A 27,396-nucleotide genomic window follows, 5' to 3' on the forward strand; every position below is an offset into this window, starting at 1 on the left:
ACGTGTTACGCGTGCTTTGTCGGATGCATTCATGCGTTCTCTCAGCCGATCTCGCACGGGAGCGAAAAACCTGATGAAGTGAGATAACACGAAAGGAAAAGGCAATGGTTATTGTTGAGTAGCTATTTATGTGTTTTAAATCCTTCCAGGCAGTTGACTGCGTGTGGTGTGTTTTCTTTGCGTCTTTGGAGCAACAAATGAGCCCTTGCAGGGATGGAGCTTCGAAATGGCTTTGGAACCATGGTTTGGATCGTTTGATGGTAAAGGAAAATTTGGTGCAGAAAACTAAGAATACTTTTAGCGAATTGATGGAAAAAATGATGATCATGTATTTGGTTGAAAAGGGTAAGAAAGACTTACTATTTGCAATATGCCAGAGAATAGAACATGCTTATCTATAGAGGTATTAAAAATAATAATTTAATCCATTTCACTGTAGTGTTTATTCAGGAATACTCTAGAACCAATTTACGGTATCAATTACTTATTCATGTGCCTCGTGTAACAATCGCTTAGGTGATTGGAATTCCATAAATTTGCTGTAGGATTCCCTGAAGCCATTCATCTAGTGGATAGATGTTTCTACCTTCATATAGACCTTCCACACGTACTCACTTCAAGTGAATGTCCTGAAAATTCCGCATTGTTTCCATTTCGTAGATCTTACAAAAAGACTTCAAAAAGATCAACACTATAGCAATGAAACATATTTTTAGCTAGGAATAATATATAGCAAAATAAAGCTACACAGAAATGCTCCCAGCATCGACGAACAGCATCGTAACACAATGCCGGTAATGCACCATTTGCCTCCAATCGTGTGTATTTACCCAGCAAACTAACCTATCCGACTAACTATCATTACACTCCCTTCCATGCTAAAAGACGCACTGACCACCCGGTACAACATGTGCCCATCAAACACTAATTAAGGTCACTAATCATTCCTCGTTTTCCCCGTAATGGACCATTTGCGAGTGAATAGCGTACCATTAGACGCACCAGATTGAAGGCCACATTGCTCCGGTTACCGGAAAAAGGCAATGCAGTGCATCTTAGAGTTGGGATGTTCTCTTGCTCGTTCTCTCTCTCTCTCTTTCTCTTTCATTATTCTGCTCCCTTCACCGCCTACTGTATATTGAACTAAAGATTTCTGTCTTATTAACCTAGTCAAACCATTCCGGGATCATCAGGTGGCATGGGAATGTAATTTCAAGACTCGTCTTGTTCAAACGATGGAAACAAAACGGAACAAGCCAACCTGTCAGCCTGTGGGTTCAACAAACATTACATCACACACCAGCGCACACATCAACACGTGCTAAAGTTGATTGCAAACCAATAAGCAGTGCTGCCGAAGATGCAGATAAAAGTGTCGGGATGTTTGTGTTTGTCAACTCGTCAAATCGACCACTGCGGGAAAAAGTTCATCGGTCTCGCCACACGCATTCTCGTTCGGCATCTTATAGCGTTGCCCACTGGTTGATTACTTACGACCGTTTCGACTAATTACGGTGTGTTCCGTTCGTGACCTTAGGCTGATGATAGCAGCGGTTGGATGGAGGCACTCACGATTTCCCACCGCACTATAATACCCTCGCGTAAAACGCACCTCCACAACGTGTGCAGAACGTCGTGCATAGCAGTAATACCCTGTATCGCCACAACTTTCTGGTATGGGCGTGTGTGAGGAGCTTATAGAGAGGATCGATGAGCTCCTGTTCCATACCGTACCGAAACAAAAAATGCTACCCTCTTTCCCTTCATCATCATCATCATCACTATCATCATCGTCATCGATAGTCTCAACAGATTGCATGTTCAAGGTCTTCTAGCGCAACTCGTTTCGTGTCGTTCCATTGCGATGCTGCTGGCACGACAGAGCCGTGGTGTGTCTGTGGTGGGTCAGGCACTATAACCAAGTGTTGCACCGTACCGTACTGGTACCAGATGTCAGCATCGTGTGCGCCCATCCGGCTGCTGGTCTAGTGGAATCGATCGGAACGCATGCGTTCTCGCAATGGTGAGCTGGTTAGCTGGTGAAAACGCCGACACTCACGCTCATTAATGATACCGTCTCATCTCACGTGCATGGATGACGGATGAGTAGACCACTTCACCGTATGAGATGGGCGTGATGCTGCGAGTGAGGTGCGAATCGGACGTGAGATAATTGTGGCATTGATTTCAAACGATATTTGTTTACGATATGTTATTGTTTGGAGAGGAAAATTATAATTGATTGGGATTGTAAATAGAACGTTCAGTTCGAATAAAATTGCACATCACAACATACATCCAGCAACAAATCATATCGAAACATCGACTCCAATAAAATAATTTCATTTATTTGACACGGTAAGACATTTTTTTTTAAATTTACTTCAGAACCTTTTATTACAAACAGAGTTTTCTTTTCCTTGTACAAAAGTGAATTCAATTGAAAGGAATCAAATATACATTTCGGTCGGGTTTTATTGCCTCTCGCTCATTTTAATTTGAGCTGTTTACATAAGTGTGTCAAGAGAAATGTCTTGCTTATGAATATAACAAAACAAATCGACTACAAGCTAGAAGCAATCAACGGTGGTCAGATTGAATGTTTTTAAGCAAAAGTTGTTGCCCCGAGTCACCTTCCTGTTTGCAACAATCCTGTCTCCATGTAAAACACTACGATCATAAGCCAATCGGTAGCGTTTAATTTGGTAGGCAGGATCAAACGATGGGCGGGAACGACCGCGGAAGGGCCGATTGGGGCGGTTTTGCCTAGGCTAGGTCAATCCTGCTAATGGTATGTCAACATTTGTTCGTATGCTAGTGTCCTACCTCCATGCCGTCCCCATTTCCATACCACACGCGCAAACCAATCATCCGAAACGGAGCGCTTCGTTACGGCTGACCGGCTACACCGATCTGGGAGGGTTGTGCTGAGGTAGTGCTGTTGGCGGCAAGGTGACATGATCCCTGCTGCTATATCCCAGGCAGCATGGTTACTCGGAAGCGGCATGCAATCTCAATGGCAGAACGATTAAGATGGCAGTAACAAGCAGCGAAAAAAAAAACACCAAACAACTTTCAACCAAATGTAAGCAGAAGCGAAAAAGACGGCACGAGGAACTGAAACACGATTGCTCGGCCGTGGTGTTTCAAGGTCTGCCGGATTTCGCCCGAATCACATTCCCAACAGCAACAGATTCTACGCCCACATTGTATACGCACGCACACATACACGCGCAACAGGGTCAGTAAAAATATTTTCCTACAAACAGCAGCCTCTTTGTCGGGCCGGGCATGTCCTTTCGCCCACCGTCGGCCACTAGCACACCGGGGTACGCTGGTGAGAATCCAAAAAAAATAACAACATCCCGCCCCGAGACGCGGTCGATGTGGGGTTTGAAATCAATTTATCAAAATTAAACCGAGCGGGCGTCATTTGCAATCAACGTTCACGTTTGGTTAAAAATTTCGCTAATAAACAACACGGCACAGATCAGGCCGCACGCTAATGGGCGGGAATACGGTTGGGGGTGAATAATGGAATGAGCCAAGCAATGTACGCGAAGGTGTAGGTCGCGTTTTTCTTTCCTCAAACGTAAGGTAGAACGCCACAGCAGGTTGAATGGTGTGACGTACGGAGGAAAAAGTATTTCTGATTGAAATGTTATTTTTAGTATTCATGCGGCTTCTGGATGCAATCTTTTCCTATGTCGCGCCCAATCATCGCGCGTAATGGTGAAGGTGTGAAGGAGCATTCGTAATGAAGATTTTTGTTGTTGTCTTTTGTCTTCGTTGGCTAAAGATGAAGCAGGTAAATCAGCGAGTAATTCTAGAACCCCATCGAGATTGGGATACTGACTTGTAGATCAATGGTAATGAATAATGGTTCGATAAAGCGTAAATGTGTTAGAACAAGTTTTAGAAAATGAAACTGTAACTGATGATGAAAACAAAAAAATGGTTACGTGAAATTCTTGGACACCGAATGAGTTTAATCAAAAGAAGTTGAATAATTTTTCATTGTTGAATTGAATTATAAACGAAAAGAGTATTTATTGCCAGAAGTTCGTAAAAGTGTGCGTGATTTTACCAAAGAATCTCATCGTGTACCTAATGTGTTATTTATGTTTCTAGACACTATACCTATTCCTAAGAATATTTGTATGCCATAATTATCTTCAATAAACAAATGATTTCCTAACGGATATCCCGTAAACAATAAATAGCACATAAATTATTAGAATTAACAATTAACCTTCGACCCTTATAATCAGTGTTGAGGATTGAGATAAGATTCAATTAGAAAACATATTGATGAAAAAAGGACACTTGCGAAAAGATTTTCTTTATTAAAGAACATTTTAAAAGAACTCTTTTAAGCATTCACCATCCTTATATTACACCATAGTGCTATATTTCTTTACCGTCATTGGCTAGTTCCAGGACAGTTAATCTAAATGGCATCAAAATGGATCCTGACGACATTTGGTTCCGATCCTTTCCTGTGACAATTAGAGGCAAAATTTTATTACTTTTCCTTTTTTCACGTATTTCTAATCGTTTTTAAAATCTTATTTCCTTCTTCTTTCTTTTCTGCAATATAAACATTTTTCAACATTGAACAACCTTCACTGGATTCTATGAGCGATTCTTCAGCAATTTCCATCCAACGCCCCACGACGCATCTTTTGGTGACTTAAGTACGATTACGTTTCTGTTGCCCGCTGTTTTACTCTTTTTAAAGACCTCCAACCCAACGGTGGCGGGTATTACATCACTCGCATTGGCCCCGAACAACGCGGGCGCACAATCGGTCACGAAGTGAAGGACCTGTGCGTACCAGGGAGGCGAGGGAGGGTTGGATGAGCGGGGGTGGCGGTGATGTTACACTTTTTTCCCGTGTGTCGCCCGTCTGACGGTCTGAACCGTGTCAATGAGTTAACCACGCGGGGTAGTGGGTTGGGGGATGGCCAAACGGGAGTCCCACTTCGTGCCGTTTTTGCGCCGCACCGTGACACGCACACACACACGCAAGCGAAAGCAGAATTTTTGGCCGAAAACCACTCCACGCCACCAGCCGTGAAGCTCCGTGGATGAGATTTTGTGACGTTTGTGTGAGTAATACATGTCGCTTAACATATTCAATGCCATTGCATAGCGACGATGATGATGGTACCGTTGTTGATGATGATGACAATGAATCTTACCTCGAATGTTACGAAGGATGGTAGGATTCTTGTACGCGGGTGTGTGTGTGTGTGTGTTTTCCCGTACTTGTTCGTTTTGCAGGTCGTAATTTTCCCCCGCCGGGAAACGTGCTGCACAACAATCAAAAGGGCATTAAAATGATTGATGTGGCTTTAAGCAAGTGTTTTGTGCGTTTCGCCCCTTAATGTAAAGTAATTTACTGGAACTGAAATAAAAAGTTTCATAAGGACAAATGGACAAACAAAAATCATATATCCATTTGCTTAAATTAATTAATCACTATCAATTTTCACGAACGAAACATGTCCCCACAAATAAATCCCACCATCCGTCTGCAACTGCAGCACCCACTGTGCGTGTGTGTGTGTGTGTGTGTGTTGGGGCCCGTCCCCACGCAAACACAAAGTGCGGCAGGTTCGCGATGGGTAGCGGTCTGTATCAGCAGCGTATCCCAATTCTCGCGCAAAGCCGAAACTACTCAGTTCAATGTTCAATAGAACGGCGAAAAAATGTGCGTACGGCCACCGCGCTGTCGGCCACTCGCCACTGCCGAAATTAGGACCACACTCTGGTCGGTGTTTCTTGGCTGGTTTTTTGTTTTTTGTTGTCATGCTGACGCTTCTATTCTCTGCTCTGCTCGGTATTTAGAGGATTATCTCACTTTATCTCGCTCGCTAGCTCCCATTTTCTCACCCGTACCGTGGACGGTACCACCTATGGTCAACGAACGTTCTTTCGATTTAGTTTCGAACGTTGCTTTTCCGTTCGTGCTAAACCGTACCGTCCTCTCTCTCATGGTCAATGGACGGAAAGGCGCGTACGTTCAGTTTGCCAGGTTGCGCATGCCACTTGCGCAAACGCCGGTACGTTCGCCCGCACCCGGATAGCCAGCTTAGCACCGTCAGTCGAACGACGGCAGGCCTTCGGGCCCGTTCCTTCGCGTATCCGTACGTACAGTATATTTCTACCATTTTATACACTTCCTTCGCAAATATGATTATTCCAAAGGCAAACTAAATCAAACAAATAAAGCATCATTAAAAGCTGAGTCTCTTGCGGTGAAACTGTGATGAACGGCGTACCAGTGCGCGATGACAAGTGCCGTACTTGATCGTGTGTGTGTGTGTGTGTGTTTTTTTTTTTGGTGGCCCGCACCATCATCATTTGGCCCACGTGGTATGGCCACCAAAACTGTTCGCTTTTCATTCGCCTCGGTTTGCTCACTTATATGTTCAGCACAACGGAAAAGAAATTCGCGGTGAAGTGTTTCTGGTGATGTCTGCTGCAAATTGTTTCTCAAGTGACCGTATAAAGCACCTCCGAAAGTCCACCGGGCAGAGTACACAGCAAAAAGATCGCAGCATAACACGTGGAAAACCAACAACAGCAAACAAAAAAAAAAGGCTTGCCAGAACACACCGCGGATGCACACGGATGCCGTAATGCAACCGTGAAGAGTGAAATTGCGTGTTTGTGTGTGCCTTTTTTTTTCTTGCCTGCTTTGTTTTATACATTTTTTACCTTTATTTGTTTTTCTCTTACGGTGTTTGAAGGTGTTTAGTGGTGGGCGCACATTAACGTGCCCCACGGTTTGATAGTGGATTGCTGCACAAGGGTTGGCAAAAGCACCAGCGTGCAGTGTGTAACGTGTGTTAGAGAGCAAGGCGAGTAAGCAGTTGCAGAAGCAGGAAGGCGTGGAAAGTGAAAGAAAAAGTGGTCAAACACCCACCGGCCCACTTGGGAGGGTCCATCCGTACGGTTCGTTTTGCCCGTGGGTGTGCGCGCATCCGAGCGACACTCACGGAGCTGTGTTTTTTTGTGTGTGTGCCCCGGATTCACACAGCGCCATCACCGAACCATTGCAGAAGTGAGTAGACCGTTTGGAGGAGATTTTTTCAACACAAGAAAAAAAAGCTTCAACATTATTAAAACATTTTTCCTAAACATAAATCGAAGCGTATTGGGTGTACAAGTAAGTTGTCAGCTTTTGTGCACGCAACATTTTAGCATTTTTAGTATTATTCTACAGTTGCTTTGAAATGTATTTTCCAACAATGATTTGTAAGTTTTTGCAATTCCAAGGCGTAGTCTAGACTACGAGAAACACTTGACTGCAATTCCAAATAACTTATCTTTAAATAATTTATAGAAGAAAGTAGTAACCAGAAAGATTACTGACTGATGATGTGAAATTAAATATTCTGGACGGGTTTTCTTCAATTTTTTTCTATTCCATTCGCCAGTAAAGAGTTGACTACTTGGTAGTTATTCTTCTGGTATATTTGTTATTCTTCTGGTCCCATGATATTTAGAGAATGAAATTTGCGGTACTGTCTCATTAAAAAAATAAGTAAGTAAAAAATAAGTAAATGTTGTCTATATTAATAATTCTATATGTTGAAACATATAAAAGAAAGCGTCAAAAACATGAGACATTCCGTCAGCCATTCCTGTCCGATCAGATACTTTGGTACTAACAGTGTTTGTAGACATATTACGTACTTCTTTTCATTCATTCCAGCATGGCTGTATCTACCACCTTACTTACGTTTAAGCGCTAAAAACTTACTTGCATACCCAATATTTCAACGAAATAAGTGACACGAATTGAACGCAACGGACATTTTCATCTCGCTCAAACAGAGAAAACTCTACCATTATCGTCTTATTTTCGGAAGCAAGCGAAAACAGCGAACAATAAACGACCAGAGGCAATAAAACCAGCGGAATGTTTTGCCCGCCGCAACTGGGTCCGAAACCCCGAAACCCACCCCATGGCCGAGTGACATCGACTAATCGCTTACTGTTTAACCGATTTGTTAGTTGGGCAGCCTCAAACACTCAAGCCGGGTCCGGAGTTGAACAATGGGTGGTGGTGTGACCAGTATCAAAAAACGAAGAGAAGTACATGCAGGCAAGCGAATATAAAACTTTCCTTCGGTTTCCTTCGACAATTGACCCATGCGGTTAGGAGACAAAAGTGGGTCGCAATGGGTGATTTTTAATTTCCGCCAGCCGCGGTGTCAGTAGCCGGCAACCGATCGAGGAGGATAATGATGCACGATAACTGGGAGACACGAGTGGCAAACCAGCTTATGAAAGTATTTATCTGGTGTGACCCTTTTTTCTCCATGTGTTTCGATGGGTTGGAACGCAATTTAAAGGGATAATCTGATCGGTACGATTCGGTTACAATGTAACAAAAAAATGAAAAGGATGATTGTATACAATCCAAAGGGCTTATTTTGTTTTTCCGCTCTGGATACTTCAAAGGTCTGTAAGCCTTCCACATCAAAATTGTTATAATTAATACCAAACGAAAGTATTAATTCAAACTAAAATGACACTCGTGGTTTGTTGTGGTTGTACGATATTTTAATGGCCACTTCCATTCGATATGCTATAATTAATGTTAATTTTTGTAAAGCATAACGATCATCATTAGTTCCTTTGAACATGTGCAAACTTTAAATATGGAAATGATTTCATAGCAATATTGCGTAAAAAAGACAACAGCACAAATATTTTATAAAACGAACACACACACAACAACAACAACGCATCACACACCCACGGTTTGTTTGACAGTGAAGGACGCATTAGTGATAAAACACACAACAGATACAGATTTGCTAGTTGTAGGTTCACACCTTAACGCAACACATCGCGCAACAGCGTTAATCTTTCGGTGAAGGATAAATTGGTTGTTTGTGCGATTGCTTTTCCTCACTAGGTGATGCTTTATTTTTAGCGGGTCCGTCTGATTCATTTTTTTTTTCGCGCAGCGCCATTGCTCGTGCGGGACCGATTTGATGTCATTGTGCGTTTTGGGTGGGGAGGGGAGGGGGGAGATAGTCTAGTAGGTCTTGTGTTTGCTTTTAAGTGATGAAAACCATGTCGAGTGCAGTAAGAACGGATTTACAAATTAATTGATATTACATATGAGGATGTATTAAGAATATTGATGTGATTTTCTCACTTCAATTTTCAGTAGATTTAATTATTTCTTTAATGGATGCTTTTTTAATTTTATTTTAATATATTTTCATTAAATTTCACTTATTAATCCACATGCTTCGTGCATGATCCTAGACTCAATTGCTTTTTTGCCCGCGTCTACACTATCCCACACCGAGCGTGTGTGTGTGTATTTGTGTCGAAAAGTACCAACTTCCTTTTCCACCTCGAGGGAGGGAAAACTGTGCATTAGATTCTGTGTAGCGAGCATTTACGGTGGCCGCTACACGATTACGGAAGATCTCGTACGAGAAGATTTATTTTTATCCCGCTTTGTACCTGTCCCGTACGGGTGCACCCTTCAACGGCCGGCGGCCCACCACAGTGTCCTCCCAAAACAGTCCCCGTATGAATGTGTGAGTCCCACCCTGCGTGCTACCATACCGCAAAAACGCTCCTATCGCAATCGAGTAACGGCGAATTGGTGTATAAATCCGGCGATGCGCAACAGTACAGAATTCCATTCGTATGTTTTTCCACATGGACAGAAACTTACACTGAAAGATTGCTAAAGAAAGGATATGATAGCTTAATAAGAAGATAAAGCGCCATACTATTAACGCAGCAAATGCATTACGCCGCACAGAGCACTCATCATTCACGAGTGAAGCAATAATGTTGTGCTCCTCGAGGACAAGGACGATCATAGCCCTTGCATACCTGTACCTTATACTGCGAGTGTGTGCATATTTGTATGTGTGTGTGTGTGTGTGGGTTTTTTTTGTGTGAAGCTACATAAATAAAATTATGAATGGTAATCGTGCAAACTCGCTCATGCATGCAAATAAACCCTCTCCACACACACACACACACATTTGTGTACCCAAGAAAGACGTTGTCCGGTTGAATTGCATTGCAAAGATGAATAGACTTCAAAATGTCGCACAAATTGATGCTCTTGTGGGCGGTGAGTGCTGGGCAAAAGTGCTATACATATCACAGCACAAGACTGATTGCCGCTGATTGGCAGGTTTCGGCTTGCCGCACAGCCAAGCGACTTGCTCCTTATTTGCGCTACACAATTGCTTGCGTAATGCTTTGCAAATAAGAGCGTTACTCACAAGTAACGCGTGCTCGCGGCGTAATTGGCCATGAAATGCAAACCATCGCGTGGATGTCTCATCGAGTTTGAATTCCCAAACCATGCCACACCCGCCCAATCTCGCCCATGTCCTGCTTCTCCTTTGATTGCCACTTCTGCCCGGCAATCATCTTCAGTTCATTGGGAATTGATTGACGAAGAAGCAAATAGAAACTAGCAACTAGGTGGGTGGGATGACGGTCTTTTCATCGCCCTCCCCAATCCAAACCACCAGACTAACGATCGATTCACGAACTAGAGCTGAATAGGAATAGTGAAGGAAAGCAAAGCAAATGGCGCACGGTAATTGAGTAGCACGCTCGTTGGTTTCCCTTTTATCATCTACGAGCGCATTTCATTCTGCCCATAACCGTTATTGGTCCGTCTTTGTTGGGTGTGGCTGTGTGTCTGTGTGTGATTTTTCTTCTTCGTTTTTGTAGTTTTATTTAGTTTTCGTATATAGTTTTCTATCGTTGTATGATTACTGCGTACGCGTGGAGTAAGGAAGAAACACACTCTGACCACATTTTTACATACCAAGTTGAAGTAAGAAAATGCGGTTTTAAGAAGTGTGCCTTTCGCGCACATAAAAATGACACATTTGCCAGTTTTTGTGATGCGCACTGAGTCCTCAAAGAGATATCTTTGTTGTTTTGGTTAGAACAACACACTAAAGCGTCTCACTTTTTGTGTCGTGTTGTGTGAAAACTTTGCACACCCTTCAAATGTAACCGTGCAAATAGACATGCAGCGATTTTTCTCAGTGAGACATTTCGCAATGCTATTCGAGGAAATGCGATGATAAATTTAAGTTCATATATAAAAAAAACGGCTTGTCGTTTCATCGCGTGTATGAATTAGCGCAATTTTTGCTGTCATTGATACAATTTTTGCTGTAAACCGTCGAAAGGTATGCAATTTTTAAACACTAACTTTCCCGTTGGTCGAGAGAAATTTCTCCGAAAACTACCAGTTTTTGAATGTTTAGTACCAGGAGAGCATACCACGGAAGAGGTAGCACCTGGTAATTTTGCCCGTCTAAAGGTATGCAATTTTTAAACACTAACTTTCCATACAAACCAGCTGTTTTCAGATTTCCGATACCAGGAGGGCATGTTTTTCAAGAGGTAACACCTAGTAGCAGCAAAGCATGCACAAATCACGCGTTTCCCGGTAGTTGCAATCTCAAGTTGTTGCATGTAAGATGTTGCATGCCAAATGTTGCGCAACATATGTTGCGCGACATATGCTGCGCAACATATGTTGCATGCTAGATGCGGTGCAACATATGTTGCGCAACATATGTTGTGCAACATGTGTTGTGCAACATCCTGGTACCAGGTGTTACCTCTTGAAAAACATGCTCTCCTGGTATCGGAAATCTGAAAACAGCTGGTTTCTATGGAAAGCTAGTGTTTAAACATTGCATACGTTTAGGCGGGCAAAATTACTAGGTGCTACCTCTTCCGTGGTATGCTCTCCTGGTACTATACATTCGAAAACTGGTAGTTTTTGAAGCAGTATTTCGGTGGTTTTCGAGCAAAATTGCTGTACTAGGTGCTACCTCTTCCGTGGTATGCTCTCCTGGTACTATACATTCGAAAACTGGTAGTTTTCGAAGAAATTTTTCACGAAAAACGGGAAAGTTAGTGTTTAAAAATTGCATACCTTTCGATCAAAATTGCTTTATTTCTGTTGGTAATCAATGACAGCAAAAATTGAGCTATTTCATACACGCGATGAAAACGACAAGCCGTTTTTTTATATATGAATCTATCATCGCATTTCATCGAATAGCATTGCGAAATGTCTCACTGAGAAAAATCGCTGCATGTCTATTTGCACGGTAACGCTTGCTATGACGTGACTATGTCTCAGCGATGCTGCTAGACAGAGAAAATATAAACACCGCAATAAAAACCATAAAGTTATCGATAACGAACGCAATAATGAATAAAAACCTAATAATATACGGAAAAAAAGGAAACCATTCACCAACTCAAATACACCCAAACAAATCGTCGCCCGGTCATGAAAAGTCGATCAACCGACGGACGAAAGTGGCTTAGAGGTTAGTACGATCAAAAAGTTTCTCCATCAAAACCGATCGATGACCATCGAAACGCGATGCGGAGGTACGATTCGTTTTGCGTGAGATTCAATTTGCTTGCCGATATTTTCAATTGAACCACCATCTCATGAATGAGCTGTCATTATGATGTCAGGATGGTGCAGAAGTTATGACAAGAACGGAAAGATTTATTATCACCACACGCTGACTGGTGGGGCGTGTGGGTGGGTTGGATGGAACGAGGCTGTTGTTTACGAGGTAGACACGCAGCCATGCACGCCGTTTCAGAAGAAATAAAATCACGCCATCCGATTTTATGGTGGATTGTCATTCACGATCGCGTTCTTTTTTTATGTCGGGGGTATTTCGTAGACCATCAAACCAGCCCCCCAAGTTTGATGGCTTGTAGAGGATTTCTTAACACTAAGGCAGGCAAATTATATCATCAGCAGTTGTGTAATGCTTTCCCAAGACGTTATCCATTCAAACGAACTTATGATTGATAGCGCTGTTGTAATTGATTGTTGTTAATTCAAAAGCTGACTGTAGCACAGATTATTGCTTACAATCTGTACGACGAACTTACTTCCGTTCAATTAATACGATTGATTGAACAGTCCAGGCTCCGATGGGCAGGTCATGTCGTTATAGTGACACCGAACGACCCAGCCCGTAAAGTGCACAACCGTAAGTAATCATTGGTGACTACTTTAAGAACAGTTTCGAACAAAATTTTTGGTTTTGGATTTGTACATGAGAGAAGCTCTATGGGAAAATTTTCATTTAGTACAGAAAAATTGTTAAACATCACTATTTAGTATGATTTGAAGAAAACGGAATATTAAAAATACCTAATTTGGTAGTGGCTCTCTCATAATCTGATCGTCATTTATTTGGTTGATGTTAGCGATAAAAATGCTTCCATTGTGAAATGCCGAAAAATGTAAATAACTTTTCCAGATTCCGATCCCCACTGGGCGAATGAAAAAACCCCCTTCTCGCCACTTGATGGCACAAACCATACACGTACCGTGACTCCACTGTCTATTTGCGCCTACGGGGTAGACTATTTGCACAGCACCGAACCTGTTGCGCCCGTACAGTAGGCAATACGCGATACATCGTTCCAATATGGTTTTCCCCCAGCCGGCGCTAGGACGCGATGCGCGAGATAGCGGTAAAGGTTATTTTTCCTCTGAATATAATCAACTGTCACTGACGATCGCAGGAGGAGGTTGGTAAGCATCGAAACAAAACGAACCAGGCGCAGTCAGCGCTTCCTTCCGTTTGTGGACTGACATCATACTTTTGGACTGGTGGTGGCATCCCCGATGGAGACGCCCAGTGATTGATAGCGATTCGTCGATGCGCATCGAAACGGCGCGAACAGTGAAGCTGAATCGATGTCCTGCCGGGTGGTGGTTTTCACGGTGATAAAACCCGATTACACCTCCAGCTTGCGCCGCTTGCCACCATTTATCACAAACTCTTTTCTTCTCATCCAACCTCCCACTCGCAATCTCTCCACTGCCTTCCATTTAAATTTTGTATTTTTTCCCAATGTCTGTACGTGTGCTTTTTCCGTTTTTTGGGTTTGCGGTACATGCGGTATCGATGTGTATTTGATTTTTTTTGCTTTTTTACGCTTGCTTCCGCGCACAACGTACAATTGAAATTGATCGCATGCGATGCGAATCGGACAAGAAGCACCGAGGGTTGGGTGATGGCGGTGATACTCTCTATCCGGTTTTCCGCACCCATAAATTCGCTCCAAAGCCCTGACGGTCACCATTTCGGTTTCGGCGGCAGTGGCGTAAGTGTGAGCAGTGTGAACGCGGGAATCAGTGGCGAATGGGTGGTTCGCAATTTACTTCCAACCTTCAACCTGCCGCACGGTTTATGGGCAACCTGTGACGGGGACGGAACGCGCGCTGAAATGACCCAAAACCCCACCAAAGGTCACATTCCTGCAGGAATCGCGCTCGTGTCAAATTGTCACAGCAGTGTGTAGAGAAGTTCGATTCGGAATAATAGCACGGGTTCTTCATTCGTTTCGCTACGCCGGCCCGAAAAGCTCCCTCGTCCGGTGACAGTTAATCGATTCAATTCATCTTCTTAATTGTTGTTGTTATCATTTTTACGGTTGCGGTTGCGGTGTTAGTTGAACCTTCGGTTACTATCTGCTACTTGGGGGTGTTTTTCGGCTAAGGGATGAACGAAGAACATAGCAACCCAACCTCCAACAAAGACATCGGTAACGTCAAGCGAGAGAAAATCAATACACACAAAGTGTGCGCCATTGGCTGATTGCTATTCTTCTGGATGGGGAAAAAAAGTGGAAGAAATAAGATTGAATAGGTGTGCTGTTGGAGTTTAGTGTACACGATAGACAAGCAGACACTAACGACACCTGACTATCGGAACCACTTCGACAGCCATTTACATATGCATGGACCGAAAGCAGCTTTTGAATGTGACATCAATTTATTTTATCGCATGGCTTCTACCGGCGGGGATCAAACCGAACGGCCACAACGGATCCTGCGATAAACACAGCAGGGTGGTAAAAAGAAATACAAACCACAGCACACCACAAACCTGTCACGCTGGACGATCATCCGTGTGTATGTGTGCATGCCCTTCGAGTAGTAAACCGAACGTGTGCGAGAGTGTTTGATACGCAGGCCACACATGAGCGGGCCATAATCGAATTCCATCACCGTCTGTCTGTAGAAATGTTTTCAGGGTGCAAACAACAACAACCGCAACAACAAAAAAATGGCAGAGAGTGCGTAAATGCGTACATACGCTTTAGCAAACACGATTCCATCCAGTGTCCTTGTACCCTTGTACATCCATCACATCTATTCCTGGCCCGCAGGGGACGTGACAATGAAGCGTAAAGCAAGGCCAGCCAACAACAACAACAACAGCAACAACAACAAAGCTGATAATAAAACCGTCACCAACTTTCACAACCAAAGCCTTTAACCACTCACAGCGTAACATAATACGGGACGAGCAATATTGTTACTACCCTAGCACTCGCGCAACTTAAAGGACGAAATAGGAACGCGCTGGTGTGCAAAGTTAAACAAATAAACACCATACTCCGTACGCCACACACGACAGTGACACATTTCAGCGAACCTTCCGTCAACGATTCGTGCGAATATAATGGTACAGGATGGTCTCCGCACACACACACATACACACATACACATATATAGGTTAACACCGCGGACATTGAATGATGGACGGGTGACCTTCACGGGACGGGTTGGGCCTTACCGCGTCACTATCATTGACAACTGTGCGATGATGGGCGATAATGTCGATGTCGATATCACCGGGCCCCACTAGGGAAGGATTCTTTTTCACACCCCATGGAGGACAATTAACAGCCCGGTACCGGTGTCCTGTGGCTTCGGTTGACCGTTGGTGGACTGTTGCGCGACCGCACGGTGCCGGAAGGGAATTGATACTGTAATGCAGCATACATCGAAAGCGTGTGACAATTTGGCATCAAAGGAACATGGGATTGATTGAAGGGTTTGTGGAACAATTATGCATGACATACTACATTGTTATCATTACGAAAGGAAAAGGGATTAATCAGGAGGACTGCTTAATATGTCGTATGGTTCATAGCAAATTTATGGTTTTATGGCACTATCATTGATATTATCAATCAACCATCTAGTTTTAATCATCAATTTTTAAATTTTATCAATTAATTTTATTAGGCCATTACAGGGATTTTCGATTACAACGCAGTGGAGGACATTGCTGGATTATGTTCGAGATGACATTTTCGTCGAAAATGCTTTAAATTTAATAGCTAGCCATCATGCAAAAGTTCTGAAAAGGAAGAAAGATTCTGCATCGGTACATGTCATTTCAATTTGCAAATAGTACACAGATGGCTCTACCACCATTGCTTCGTATTACAAATGCAATGAATATATTATTTGTAAAACCCAATTATGCAAAAATTAAACAAACTCTTTACACCTCATTTATAGTAAAGCGTTTCTTAAGTGCTAGCAATAATAATAATTACTCTGTCCTGTTGACGCACCAATTATTCAAACCAAGCCAACCTTCAATAAAGGCAAATTAAAGTGAAACTTCTTTCAGCACCGGCCTTCCGTCAATTGTTCCATCGATTCGGTCTCGTATTGGCGTATATTGCAAAACTATAGTCATCTGCGCTCAAAACGCTACCAAACGAACATCAATAACACGACTTTACGATCGGGTCCGACCATTACGTAGCTTACCGATGCAATGGTTTACGTATGCCGGCGAATACCGCGTCGTGTGCTCCTGCTCGGGACACAAACGTGGAAAGCATTCCGGCACGCTCACCCAAATTCGCACATACACACACAAAAGTAATCGTTTTTTGGCAATTGTGTAAATACAAAGGGACACAATCGCATACACACACATACACACCGAACCATTTGGCGTGTAATGTGTAAAGTTTGTCATTTAATATGCGCTTACACCCATGGTGCGCTGGGTACTCTCCATTAAACGGTTTTTTACTGGCTTTGTTTTTCGTGAAAATTTCGAGTAAAGCTAGCAAAGGATGAAACAAAAAGCACTGTGAGTGAAGCTCAACATAAAAGAATGCACACAAGAAAACTTAAGCTTAACTGTGCTGCTTGAGTGATGCACATTGTTCGAAAGCACTGCTAAAACTAAGTGTGACAGAAATGGTGCGGTATGAATGCTGAACAGTACGAGCGCATGTTTGAATTTTAAGTTGAAGTGATACCTTTTTAGCGGGCACGTGTGGCAGTGAAACATCAAAGCACCTTATAGAACTCCGTTTCACCGGAAAGCTGCTCGAGATGAAAGTGTTCAAAGTGAAAGTGTCACCGTATGAATTTGAGTTGTTTTTTTCGCACTGCGCTGTAATCATGTACAATCAGAAAATTTTTATTTGATGTTAAGCATTTGAAAACAAATCCACAGAAACAGACGATAACACTCCTTTCCTAACAATATTTATATCCAAACAAACTTAAACGTTGCAACTCGGAATCGGAATCAAAGCTGCTTCGCTTTTGAGGAATGTTTTTTTGCATTTTGCTCACGCACTTCGTAAGATTTGCCCCTTACCGGCCATGATCGACCGGTATCGATCCATCCGTTACTGTCGTATCTCACCAGAAACGCGCATACGTGCGCTGCAACAAAAAAAGAGCATAGACGCTTCTGCACAGATTTCAACTTCTTCTGCCCATTAACCGTTTGACGTAGCCAGAACGCAACCTGACGCTTTATCAATCAACTTCGGTGCTTGCCCGTCGAACACATCGAGCACGATCCCGCTTCGATACCGATGGAAAAAAAGACCAAACCCTCCCTGACACACACACACAATACCATTTCCCTCCACGTCAGGGAGGATGCTTGACAAGGCAAGCAAACGCCCCACAGACTAACGAACAGGAACGAAAATAACTGGCACGGGAAGAAACCGGCCCCGGTCCAACCGAGTATGTTGACTGGCAGAAAAACAAAGTCATAAATTTTTATCGTCATAAATAATAATGTATCACATTTCGCAGACAGTGCAGAGGTGGTGGTGGTGGTGTCGTGTAAAACGCACCGGTGAGGATGGGAACGGATGCGTAAGAATGCAACAAAAAACCCTCCGATCGACTGAGCAAAAGAAAAACACCCAACAAGATGGCATTTGAACTGTAACACGTGTAGAAAATTTCATGCTAAAAAGAGCATCCAAAAAGAGTGTGCGAGCGTGTGTGACATAAATTTGGTACTTTTTTGCACCAAAAAAAAAAAAAAACAGGCCTTCCACATCGCACCGGTGTATCTGTCAAATTTCATTGAAACTCCATCAGCGACGGAGTGATCGTGCCCGGAAGCGACAGCGATAGTGAGTGTGAAAAACCAGTGGTTTTGTTTCTCTTGCACCGGGTGGTACTGGCCAACTTTTCCTGCATGGTTCCTTCCCCACCCCACCCCCCCCCCCCCTCTTCTTCCCCCTTCCACGATCACACCTGTGCTGTTCAGACAGGTTGTGTTGCACAGCACCGAAGCATATGTGAGCAAGGCATTCAACGTCGATTCGATTATCTTTGGTTACGGCGTACCAGAATGTCATAAAATGGAAGTTTTATGTGAAAGAATTGAAAAGCTGTCAAATAGAAATCGTGTGAGCTACCGTAAAGCGTGAAGGTTTTATGGAACTAATTTGAATGAAAAAGGCTTTTGAATTTAGAAGTTGAGCTACACACAGCTTGTTTTTTTTTTTTTTGAGTATGTAATACAACATGTGGTAGAGCTCTGTTTTCAACCAAAATGTAAACTATTTTCTTAACTCACTTGTATAAAAAAAGTATTTAACACTAGAACTTTCCCCACTTCCTTCCAAATAGTTTTCTGTTATAGTTTGTAATATGTTTACCAATTTAAAGTTTGCAGCGTAAAGGAATTGCAAATGAATGCTAGAAAACAATGGTAAATTAAAAAACGCCATGCTTATTACATTTTACTATCAGCCCTGATTCATCATTTCGACAGTCGAATCAACGTCACTCTAATGAAATTATACGCCATAAATGACAAACAGAAAGCTAAGCGCAACAAGCCTCATCTAGCCGGCAGAAACTCCCTCAGTACTGTGGCACACCAGGCGTCTCCACCGACCGGCAAGACTAATGATGCAGAATGACTCATCGATTCGATGAAAGTTCTGAACAACTTTCACTACTGTTTTTGCACTCCTACCCCACCGGAAGGAAGTCAATTCATTTGGTCAATACTAAGCATCGCGGAGTTCCTCATTTTTGCCACCGCCATATCAGTACCAACTGCCGATTATTCAAACGGCGTACGGAAAACTTGCTTGCAGTTGATTTTGCTTGATCGGTGGTTTTCCATTGTTTCTTACGCGCGACATTTTGGTTCACTTGGCGTACGCTTGTGTTCTTTTTAAAGTTTGCTGCCGAGAGCGCGATTCTATGGGAAAACAAAAACGCTCGCGTAGCACAAACAGGAGATGTTCTAGATCACAGCGATACACCGTGGTGCTTGCTGGTGACAAGCGGAAGGCAGTGAGCTGACATCGGGTTTCTGGGTGGTATTAATTCTTGTTATCAATTCCATTGAATGTTCATTACTGTCGGTCGTTATCGAGATCGAAAGGGGGTGAAAACTTTGATGAATATTGTAATTTTAATGAACTGATGATGACGGCGTCCAGTAATAATGGGATGGAAAATGAAAAGTGGCAGTATTCGGTTTTTTCTTAAGGATAGTAAATTATTGCTAACCTTGTCTCTTATCTCTATTGTTGAGTAATATCAGTCTGCTGAGAAATTGAATCAATTTTATATACATATACCATAAGCAGGTCTTCTACAAAGGATAATAAAGAATAGATAGGAAAGTGAGGTTATGTTGCAGAATCTTGAGCTCCAATTCGTATTAAGAAAAAAAACAAGCTGGTGTATCATTCAATGTGGCACAGCAATACGATCCCCTTTGAACTAGGCGAGAGCGTACGACTACGGAACCAACCAGCAAACGAGATGGCCGAGTCCCCGAGTTTCCCTTCCGATTTGCGATGAATGTGATATTTTTATTTCATACCGATGGACAGGAGTGGGTGTCGTAAAGTAGTCCTCGGTTGTTCCTCATCGGACACCCGGTGCGGTGTTGCATCTGAATAAATATCGAATGGCAAACACAACTACCATCCGCAACTGTAACGACTGACCCAGTTCCGGGTGATGAGATGTGATGTGGCGCAAAGAGAGGATGAAAAAAGGCGGGCAGATCAGTATCACCAAACTCCCAACGGGCGAATAGCTAAGTGGGTAAGTCCCACGTCCTAAGTGGTCTATTGTTACCAGCATGGACCAGCGTTACCGGTGCGTTACCGATGTGGTAACGTTGCTCGGGAAGGGGGAAAAACACAGCATCATCAGCATGCATGCAGGCATTAGCCACGTCACAGGCGGTGTTTTGCATCGCCACCAGCTCGCACTCAGATCTGTAGTGGTCTGTCCAAAAAATCCTCAACCAAAACGGACCCTATTTATAGACTCAACAAAGAGAGCGGAAAGTTCGGAGAACTCAACGAAATGCCCTAACGTCCCCAGTGCCTTCCCAACCTCTCATCCCATCTGATTCTCCAAATCTTTTTTTTTTCCACCCCCTCTACCGTACGCAACTCGCACAGACCAACACAACCTGGCACCGTGTGTTCGTACAATACTATTTATAGTTCCGCAAACGGTTTTTTTTTTAATGGGGAACCAAGTAAAACTACCACCAGCAACGCGCGCACATTCATTCCCGCACGTTAAACAGCCGCGAGTGACGCACCTGACGCAGAATGATCTCGGTCTCTAGTGGGTCCGTGTTGTCCTAGGGTGTTGCACACCCAGCCGAGTGCATTTGGAGCCGAATGGGGATTCGCTCTCGTAGCTTTGTTTGTTCTCTCCCTTCCGGAACACCAACACACGTGTGCACTCGGCACTCGGGGTTGCATGTGGGCGTAAAGTGATCTAGTTGCGCTGCCAGATCGCGAATCGCGTTCACACGATCGGCAGCCATTTTAGTTCTCGTCCCGGTTCCATCTTTGGAGCACGCGCCAACCTCACAGTCTGTGCAGTCGATGTGTTCTCCGTTCGCTTGTCACGGAGTCAAGTCAATCGGTTGAGAGTAAACGATCGAACATAGCCAACTATACAACTCTCAAGTAGATAAACGATCGACGGAAGTAAAAGTGGAGTAAAATTACGAATCACACCCTAATCACCCGCATAGCCGGACGTAGCACAGTGGGCAATTCATCCGAACCATACCGAAATACAAGTACGTCACTTACACCCTCTACCAGCACTTTCGGGCGACAGTGTGGAATGCATCGACATTAGCGAGGAATTTGTGCTGTGTGTGTGCTTTTGGCGGGGTCACGGGAGTGTCCGTATTTTTTTGCCGCATATTGTTTCAAAAACATCGAAACAGGGAACGCAAAATCGCAACAACAAAAAAAACTGCATCACTGCAAACTGTAAGAAAGTAGTTGCTCAGTAATTGCTGTGCTTAATGCGGGTCCGGGAATTCATGGCATGCTATCTGCAAACGCTCTCCAATTGTATGTGCCCGTGTGTGTATGTGTGTGTGTTTATCTTCAAACCTTCAAGAATGTGGTGCTCTGCTTTTTGTGAAGCGACCAGAGCTGACTTTAATGAAGAAAATGTTCACCCCACCCGTGGGCGCCGGTGGGCAAACTCTCGCTCCACTTGTTCGCATCACCTGATGCGCTAAAAGCGAGTCTTTGGTTGCTTTGGTGCCGATTTTCTTCTAGTGGTTACCGTGCCAGGACGCAAGAAGTTATAGCACTCAAATATGTCCGTATCTGTGTCTAATGCATTAGTGGACGTGTATGTGTATGTGTGTGTGTGTGTGTGTGTGTTTTATAGTTTTCACCGTGAAGTTTAAACTGCAACGATACGGGTTGCATTACTCTACGCTAGCCGGCATTCACTTAACGCAATCAGGGCAGTGTCTTCTACATCCAACACCTTGCTGCTCGTTAGTGCGGTTAGCGTCTAGTACGCAACGATGCCCAACCCATGCTGCACCGTTGTCAGGGATATAACTTTCGGCGAACAGTACACCTTCGGGGTTATTGTGTTGTTTACCCATGCCTTGCCCAGCCTCCTACGATGCTCGACTTTTACCGGTTGGTTTAGCAACTATCTTCGCCAGAGTTAGTGAAGGTGTTGAACGGGAGAGTTTACGTGCCGGTGTCGTCCGTGGGAACACTGTCCTGGCACACACGGGCCGTCACCGTCGGGTTTGCTTTCGGGTGTTCGCTTTATGCCTTACACACGCGCGAGCACGAAGGTGACACCAAGACGTACGGCGCGCAAGGTTTGGATGATTGGGTGATTTATTTGAGAACGTGACTAATGATTGTGCCGCTGCTATTAATAGTTCCTGGTAGTCATACGTCGAGCAAGAGCGACGTTTGCCTGAGGTAAACAAGTATTGTGTATTTTTTGACATGATGGTTTTGTCTTTTTGTTGCACGACACCACCAACATCGCGTGTACCAACAACCGGAAGTGCCACTTTGAAATCAACATCGCACCGGTGGAGATGCCCTTAGGTGTTTCAGCTACCATGTCCGGTTTTTGTCCCCCATGTCGGATATGCCGTACTTCAATAATCCTTCACCGGTGTTTCCGGCGATAATTTACGGAACGACTAAGTCCTTGACATCGCAAACCCCTGTTCATCACCTTGAACCTAATCGCTCTCCGTGCAAAATACGTCCACGAACCACGCGACTGTCTGGGTGTCTTGGGTGTACGCACGGTTCAAAGACCTGCAGCGAGCACTCCGAATATCCGGTTTGAAGGACTGTGTATTCTTCTATTTCTGCTCCGTGCGGATCGAAGTCTCTGAAATTAGTTTCAGTCGGTTTGTAAAATTGCTCACGTTTGCTCCACATTTCAACGATCTTGAAACCATTTACCGTACCCAGTGCGCTTGTGACGCACATTGCACGGAAAATGGAAACATTCGACATTCGTTAAAAGGCATTTTTATGGCAACCACGAGCCATTTACGTGCGTCTGTCGAGTGTGTGTGTGAGTGTTTTTTTTTTTGTTTTTTGGTGAACATTTTTCGGAAACAAATCGTAAACCGTTCATCGTCGTGCCCCACGCGGCCGTCCTCCCGCATGTTCCCAGTCTCGCTGTGAGATCCCTGATGGAGGGAATTGGAAAATGCTTACAATGACCGTGAACAGCATTGATCTCATCGGGTGAATTATTTATAGAAAACGACAGATGCGTGTCGATGTCGAGGGCCAGAAGTTTCGCATGCCCTTAAGCAAACAAACGGTCTACCATTCGGTATTTCCACTGCAGCGGGAGTGCATTTGGCGTCTGTTTCTTACATCGTATCAGCGGCACTCAAAACTAGATGGATCCTTCCAGAACTGTGCAGCGAAAAATAATAGATCACGTCAAAACGAACGATGCCGGGCAGAACAGGGCAGCCCAACCCAATTCCAAGCACGCATTCCATTTTAAAATGCACAACCGGAAAATGTGCATCTGGGACCTCCGGTGCTTCCGGTTGCATATTTTGCATACATCTGGCGAGAAAAAGACAGAGCGAAAGAGAGAGAGAGAGAGAGAGAGAGAGAGAGAGAGAGAGAGAGAGAGAGAGAGAGATAGAGGGCGACTATAAACTCCGGATGCGGAAAATGCACGGTACGGTACCAGTTTGCTCAAAGATGGACGGAAAGTAATAAAAAAGAAATCTGCAGCCTTGCAACCTTCCAGCGGGTGCCGTGAGTCGCGGGTTTCACGTACTCGTGCATGCAGCACCGGTATTGCCAGCTGCACATGACAAAGCTAATAATCATGTCGGATGCATCTAGTAGTCGGAAAGTTTACAGCCCCGTTTTTTCCACTATCCCCCTCGGCTTGCCGCTTGGTGGGGTGTGCCGCTACAGCCGATGCAAACATCACTCCGTATCGGGTTGGTTTGGTTTTACAAGTTTTTCCTTCTTCAATTCGGAAAATTGAATCAAGAACCATGTTCCGACCGGCACCACTTTACGATTTGTTTCGCTACAAATTCGGTGCAGCTTTGTTTCGATGCAAACGTGTGTGCCATTCGATTCGGTGCTATCAAAATGGAGGTTTGCATGATGCAACTTGTTGTATACTTGCCGCACATATGAAAGAGTAAATAAAATTGAATATTCATAAAGGCTTTTGAAGCGCCATTAATTACATTTTGGTTGCACAATTCTTCAGCCAAATGGAAATGGAGGAAAACAAAACACGGGCAAACAATCATTCAACAGCAAATATGTACCTTTACGAAGCTTATGGTACCGCTTCAATTTATCACGATTAAATACATCCGCTGATGCAAGTAAACTGTTGTGATGCTTTGGGTTAAAAAAGTTAAAACATTTCCTGATTTATCTGGCGTTATTGGTTCGAACAGGTCCGCTATCGAACCGTCATCGCTATATTTGTGGTTCGGATTTGCGTACCAATCGAGCAAAAGCAGGAAAAAAAAAACAAACCAGAGTCACAAAATGCCCTCCGAATGAATGAAAATGTATGAACAGCGTGGGCGGATGAAAAACGATCGGGAGGATCGGAACAGATTTTCCCAGGCAGCAGGGTTGTTTTGGTCCGGTCCGGTTGGTTTGTGAGAACTTGTTGTTTTGTTTCACTTGTGTGTCCTTCCCTCGGCAGAAAGATGTCTCCACAACAAGGCCCGGGAAGTGGAAAACGTTACCTTGTTGATGTTTTTGTCGGGACCGATGTTTATTTTTGATTTTGTTTCAAAAATACTACTGTAAACACTTAACTCCATGAGAGAATGGTCAAAAATAGATACAGTTTAGTAGTTTTATCTTTAATATTAACTAAAATCAAATACTATTTCAATGTTCATACCTAAATTACAATATGGAGCTTGTTCGATTCCGTATCAAAAGAGCAAATGAATATTTTATTCATAATGCTCCTGAGTCTGTGTCACTTCGGATCCTTTGGATCAATTCTTGACTCCCATAATTCAGTGACGAGGTACGCGTTTATTGTGACAAACGAAAGAAATTGTAGATTGGTTTAGAGTACGAGCGCATTCCATCTTAATCCATTCTACCTTTTATTTCTTCGGCAAATGGTATTGCAATATTTACGTCAAATCTCCTTTGGAATCCGTCCTTACGGATAATCAAACTCCCGATTTAATGGCATCCGTTTTAATAGGCGCTCCACTGTAGTTATCCACAGAAAAATGGGATATTTTTTTTTATTTCAAGTTGCTGTGGAAATTCCGTTGATAAAAATAAAATGAAAGATTGAAAATATTGAAACCGTTTTTACATAACTCATAACATCCACCTGCTTCAGCGATATGACAAGTAATAGAGTTTATTTCTCCTATGATTACTTTCACTAAAACGAACATTCAAGTGTTTGATCCGCTTATCGATGAAGTTCTCTATTCATACACACTCACAAACCTTCATCAACGTAAACCATGTTCAGCTCGTCACTGGGTATCGATACCGGGGGAGAGGGACCCACACAAAAAAAAAAACTCCTTTTCGCACCCTTAGTAGATTATCATCAAGTGTTTGCCGTACCGAACTTCATCCCATCTACCGATCGAAATTGAATATAAGTATGCATGAGTGTTTTATAATGCAGAGTGTGCGTCTGCAACCCGTGCCGCATGTGCGAGTGCGCTCGGTTTCTGTGCTGCACGTACCTATTTATAAACCCTCCCTAAAACTCAGTAACCCATACCCATCAGTAACGCGGACGTTCGTTCGTTTTCGTTGCCGCCGATTTCATCTCTTCCCGGTTTCTTTCGTTGCAGTGAAAAATGGAGCAATTTGAGCAACTACTCACGTGTTGCGTGTGTCTCGATCGATACCGCAACCCGAAGCTGCTACCATGCCAGCATTCGTTCTGCATGGAACCGTGCATGGACGGTCTGATCGACTACGTCAAGCGACAGGTAAGTGTTAGCGATGACTCCACCGCCCTTCCGGCAAGCGCTACTGCACATCTTCCACATCCGTGGCCAGCTGTGGCACCCCGTGATGCCCCGGGGAGGAGATTTTCAAGTGCGATAAACGAAACAATAAAGCGAACTTTCTTTCATGCTAACGAGCATTCCGAGTTCCGAGGCGTGAAACTTACACGGAGGAAGTGAACACTAGTTTTCCTTCGTGTTGTAACTACCCTTTTCCAGATATTAAATAGCGCTCTGCCAATAGGAAGATTTATTGGTTTGAGGGAAAGTTGTGCGAAAATTGATAAAGAACATCAAGCGCAAACACGATCAAATCGTACCGGAGGCGTACCGGAATCGACAGTCAGCAGCATGCGCCCTTGTCCTGACAGCAAACTACTCAGCAAGAATCCATTCTTCGGGGATTCCTTCATTCCAGCCGGGTGCACAGTTTATGCACAAACAAAAACGTTAAAAAAAGAAATTACGTACCATCTTCAATGCAAACCGATGCAATATTCGCCACCTTCCGGGGGGGGGTGGAATCGTGGCAACAAGATAGTTGTGGAATCCAATTTCTGTCTGAATGCATCTGTCGGCAGCAGAGAAATGCTTCCTGCCTGTGCGACTGAGCGACCCTCGGGCATCGTGTGTGAAATTTCGCACTTACCAAACCGCACACGACACCACACCATGCCGGGCAAGAAATAAAATATGAAACCCAATACCAAACAGCTTTGCGCACCATCGAAACGATTCCACGTCGAGCAGAAAGGTTTCGCCCGGAAGCGACGGCCACTATTCGCCCGCTTGTTTTGTTGCGATGCACAACGAATGGCTGCGCTTTTATGGAGATTCAGTCGACAAATCAATTCCTGAAGCTGTTCGGCGCTACGGTTGACATTGTGACACGTATGCGCAGTGCTTGCACTGCAGCAGTATGAATAGAATTTGCTCCAATTTGATTGAAAGTTCATGAACGGTTGGCCGACTTTGTGGCGCAAGATACGGGCTAGCAACAATTTATCCCTTGTGTTGTGATAACGAATCGTCGTAAATAGCGGTTTCGAGCCAGATCGGTTACGATAAAGTGTGCGATTGAGCGCACAAGAGCTCGTCCAACCGACGAAAACTTGCTCAGCTGGTCCGCCATGGCTGTTTACCCATTTTCTAACATTAAACACGACGTCATAAAGCGCCAGTGTTTACCGCTCAATCGCGGAAACTATAATTAAACTTCTTCTGCCTTAACTTTTCCCTTCCTTCAGGTCAAGTGTCCAGAATGTCGGGCCGAGCACCGGATACCGTACCAGGGCGTGCAGGGGTTCCCGACCAACGTCACCCTGCAGCGGTTTCTCGAGCTGCACATCGAAATTACTGGCGAACTGCCAGATCCAACGTCCGGTAAGTGTTGCGTGCCAGCTGCTGGAACTGATTGATGATGGAACGATTGCCCATTGCC

At 43.9% G+C, this 27,396-nt stretch overlaps 1 protein-coding gene across 1 annotated transcript in view; it reads left to right on the forward strand.

The window, feature by feature from the left end:
• Positions 1–21,102: 21,102 nt before the first annotated feature.
• The window catches only part of LOC128300904 (RING finger protein nhl-1), a 30,858-nt gene continuing 24,564 nt past the window's right edge, over positions 21,103–27,396 (forward strand). Inside the window, exons 1-3 of the mRNA XM_053037152.1 lie at positions 21,103–21,236; positions 25,797–25,937; positions 27,203–27,338. Of these exons, the coding sequence (XP_052893112.1) occupies positions 25,803–25,937; positions 27,203–27,338 (271 nt within the window). The 5' untranslated portion in view covers positions 21,103–21,236; positions 25,797–25,802. The remainder of the gene's footprint in view (positions 21,237–25,796; positions 25,938–27,202; positions 27,339–27,396) is intronic.

The sequence above is a fragment of the Anopheles moucheti genome, chromosome 3 (genome assembly GCF_943734755.1).
Source record: "Anopheles moucheti chromosome 3, idAnoMoucSN_F20_07, whole genome shotgun sequence".
NCBI classification, from domain to species: domain Eukaryota; kingdom Metazoa; phylum Arthropoda; class Insecta; order Diptera; family Culicidae; genus Anopheles; species Anopheles moucheti.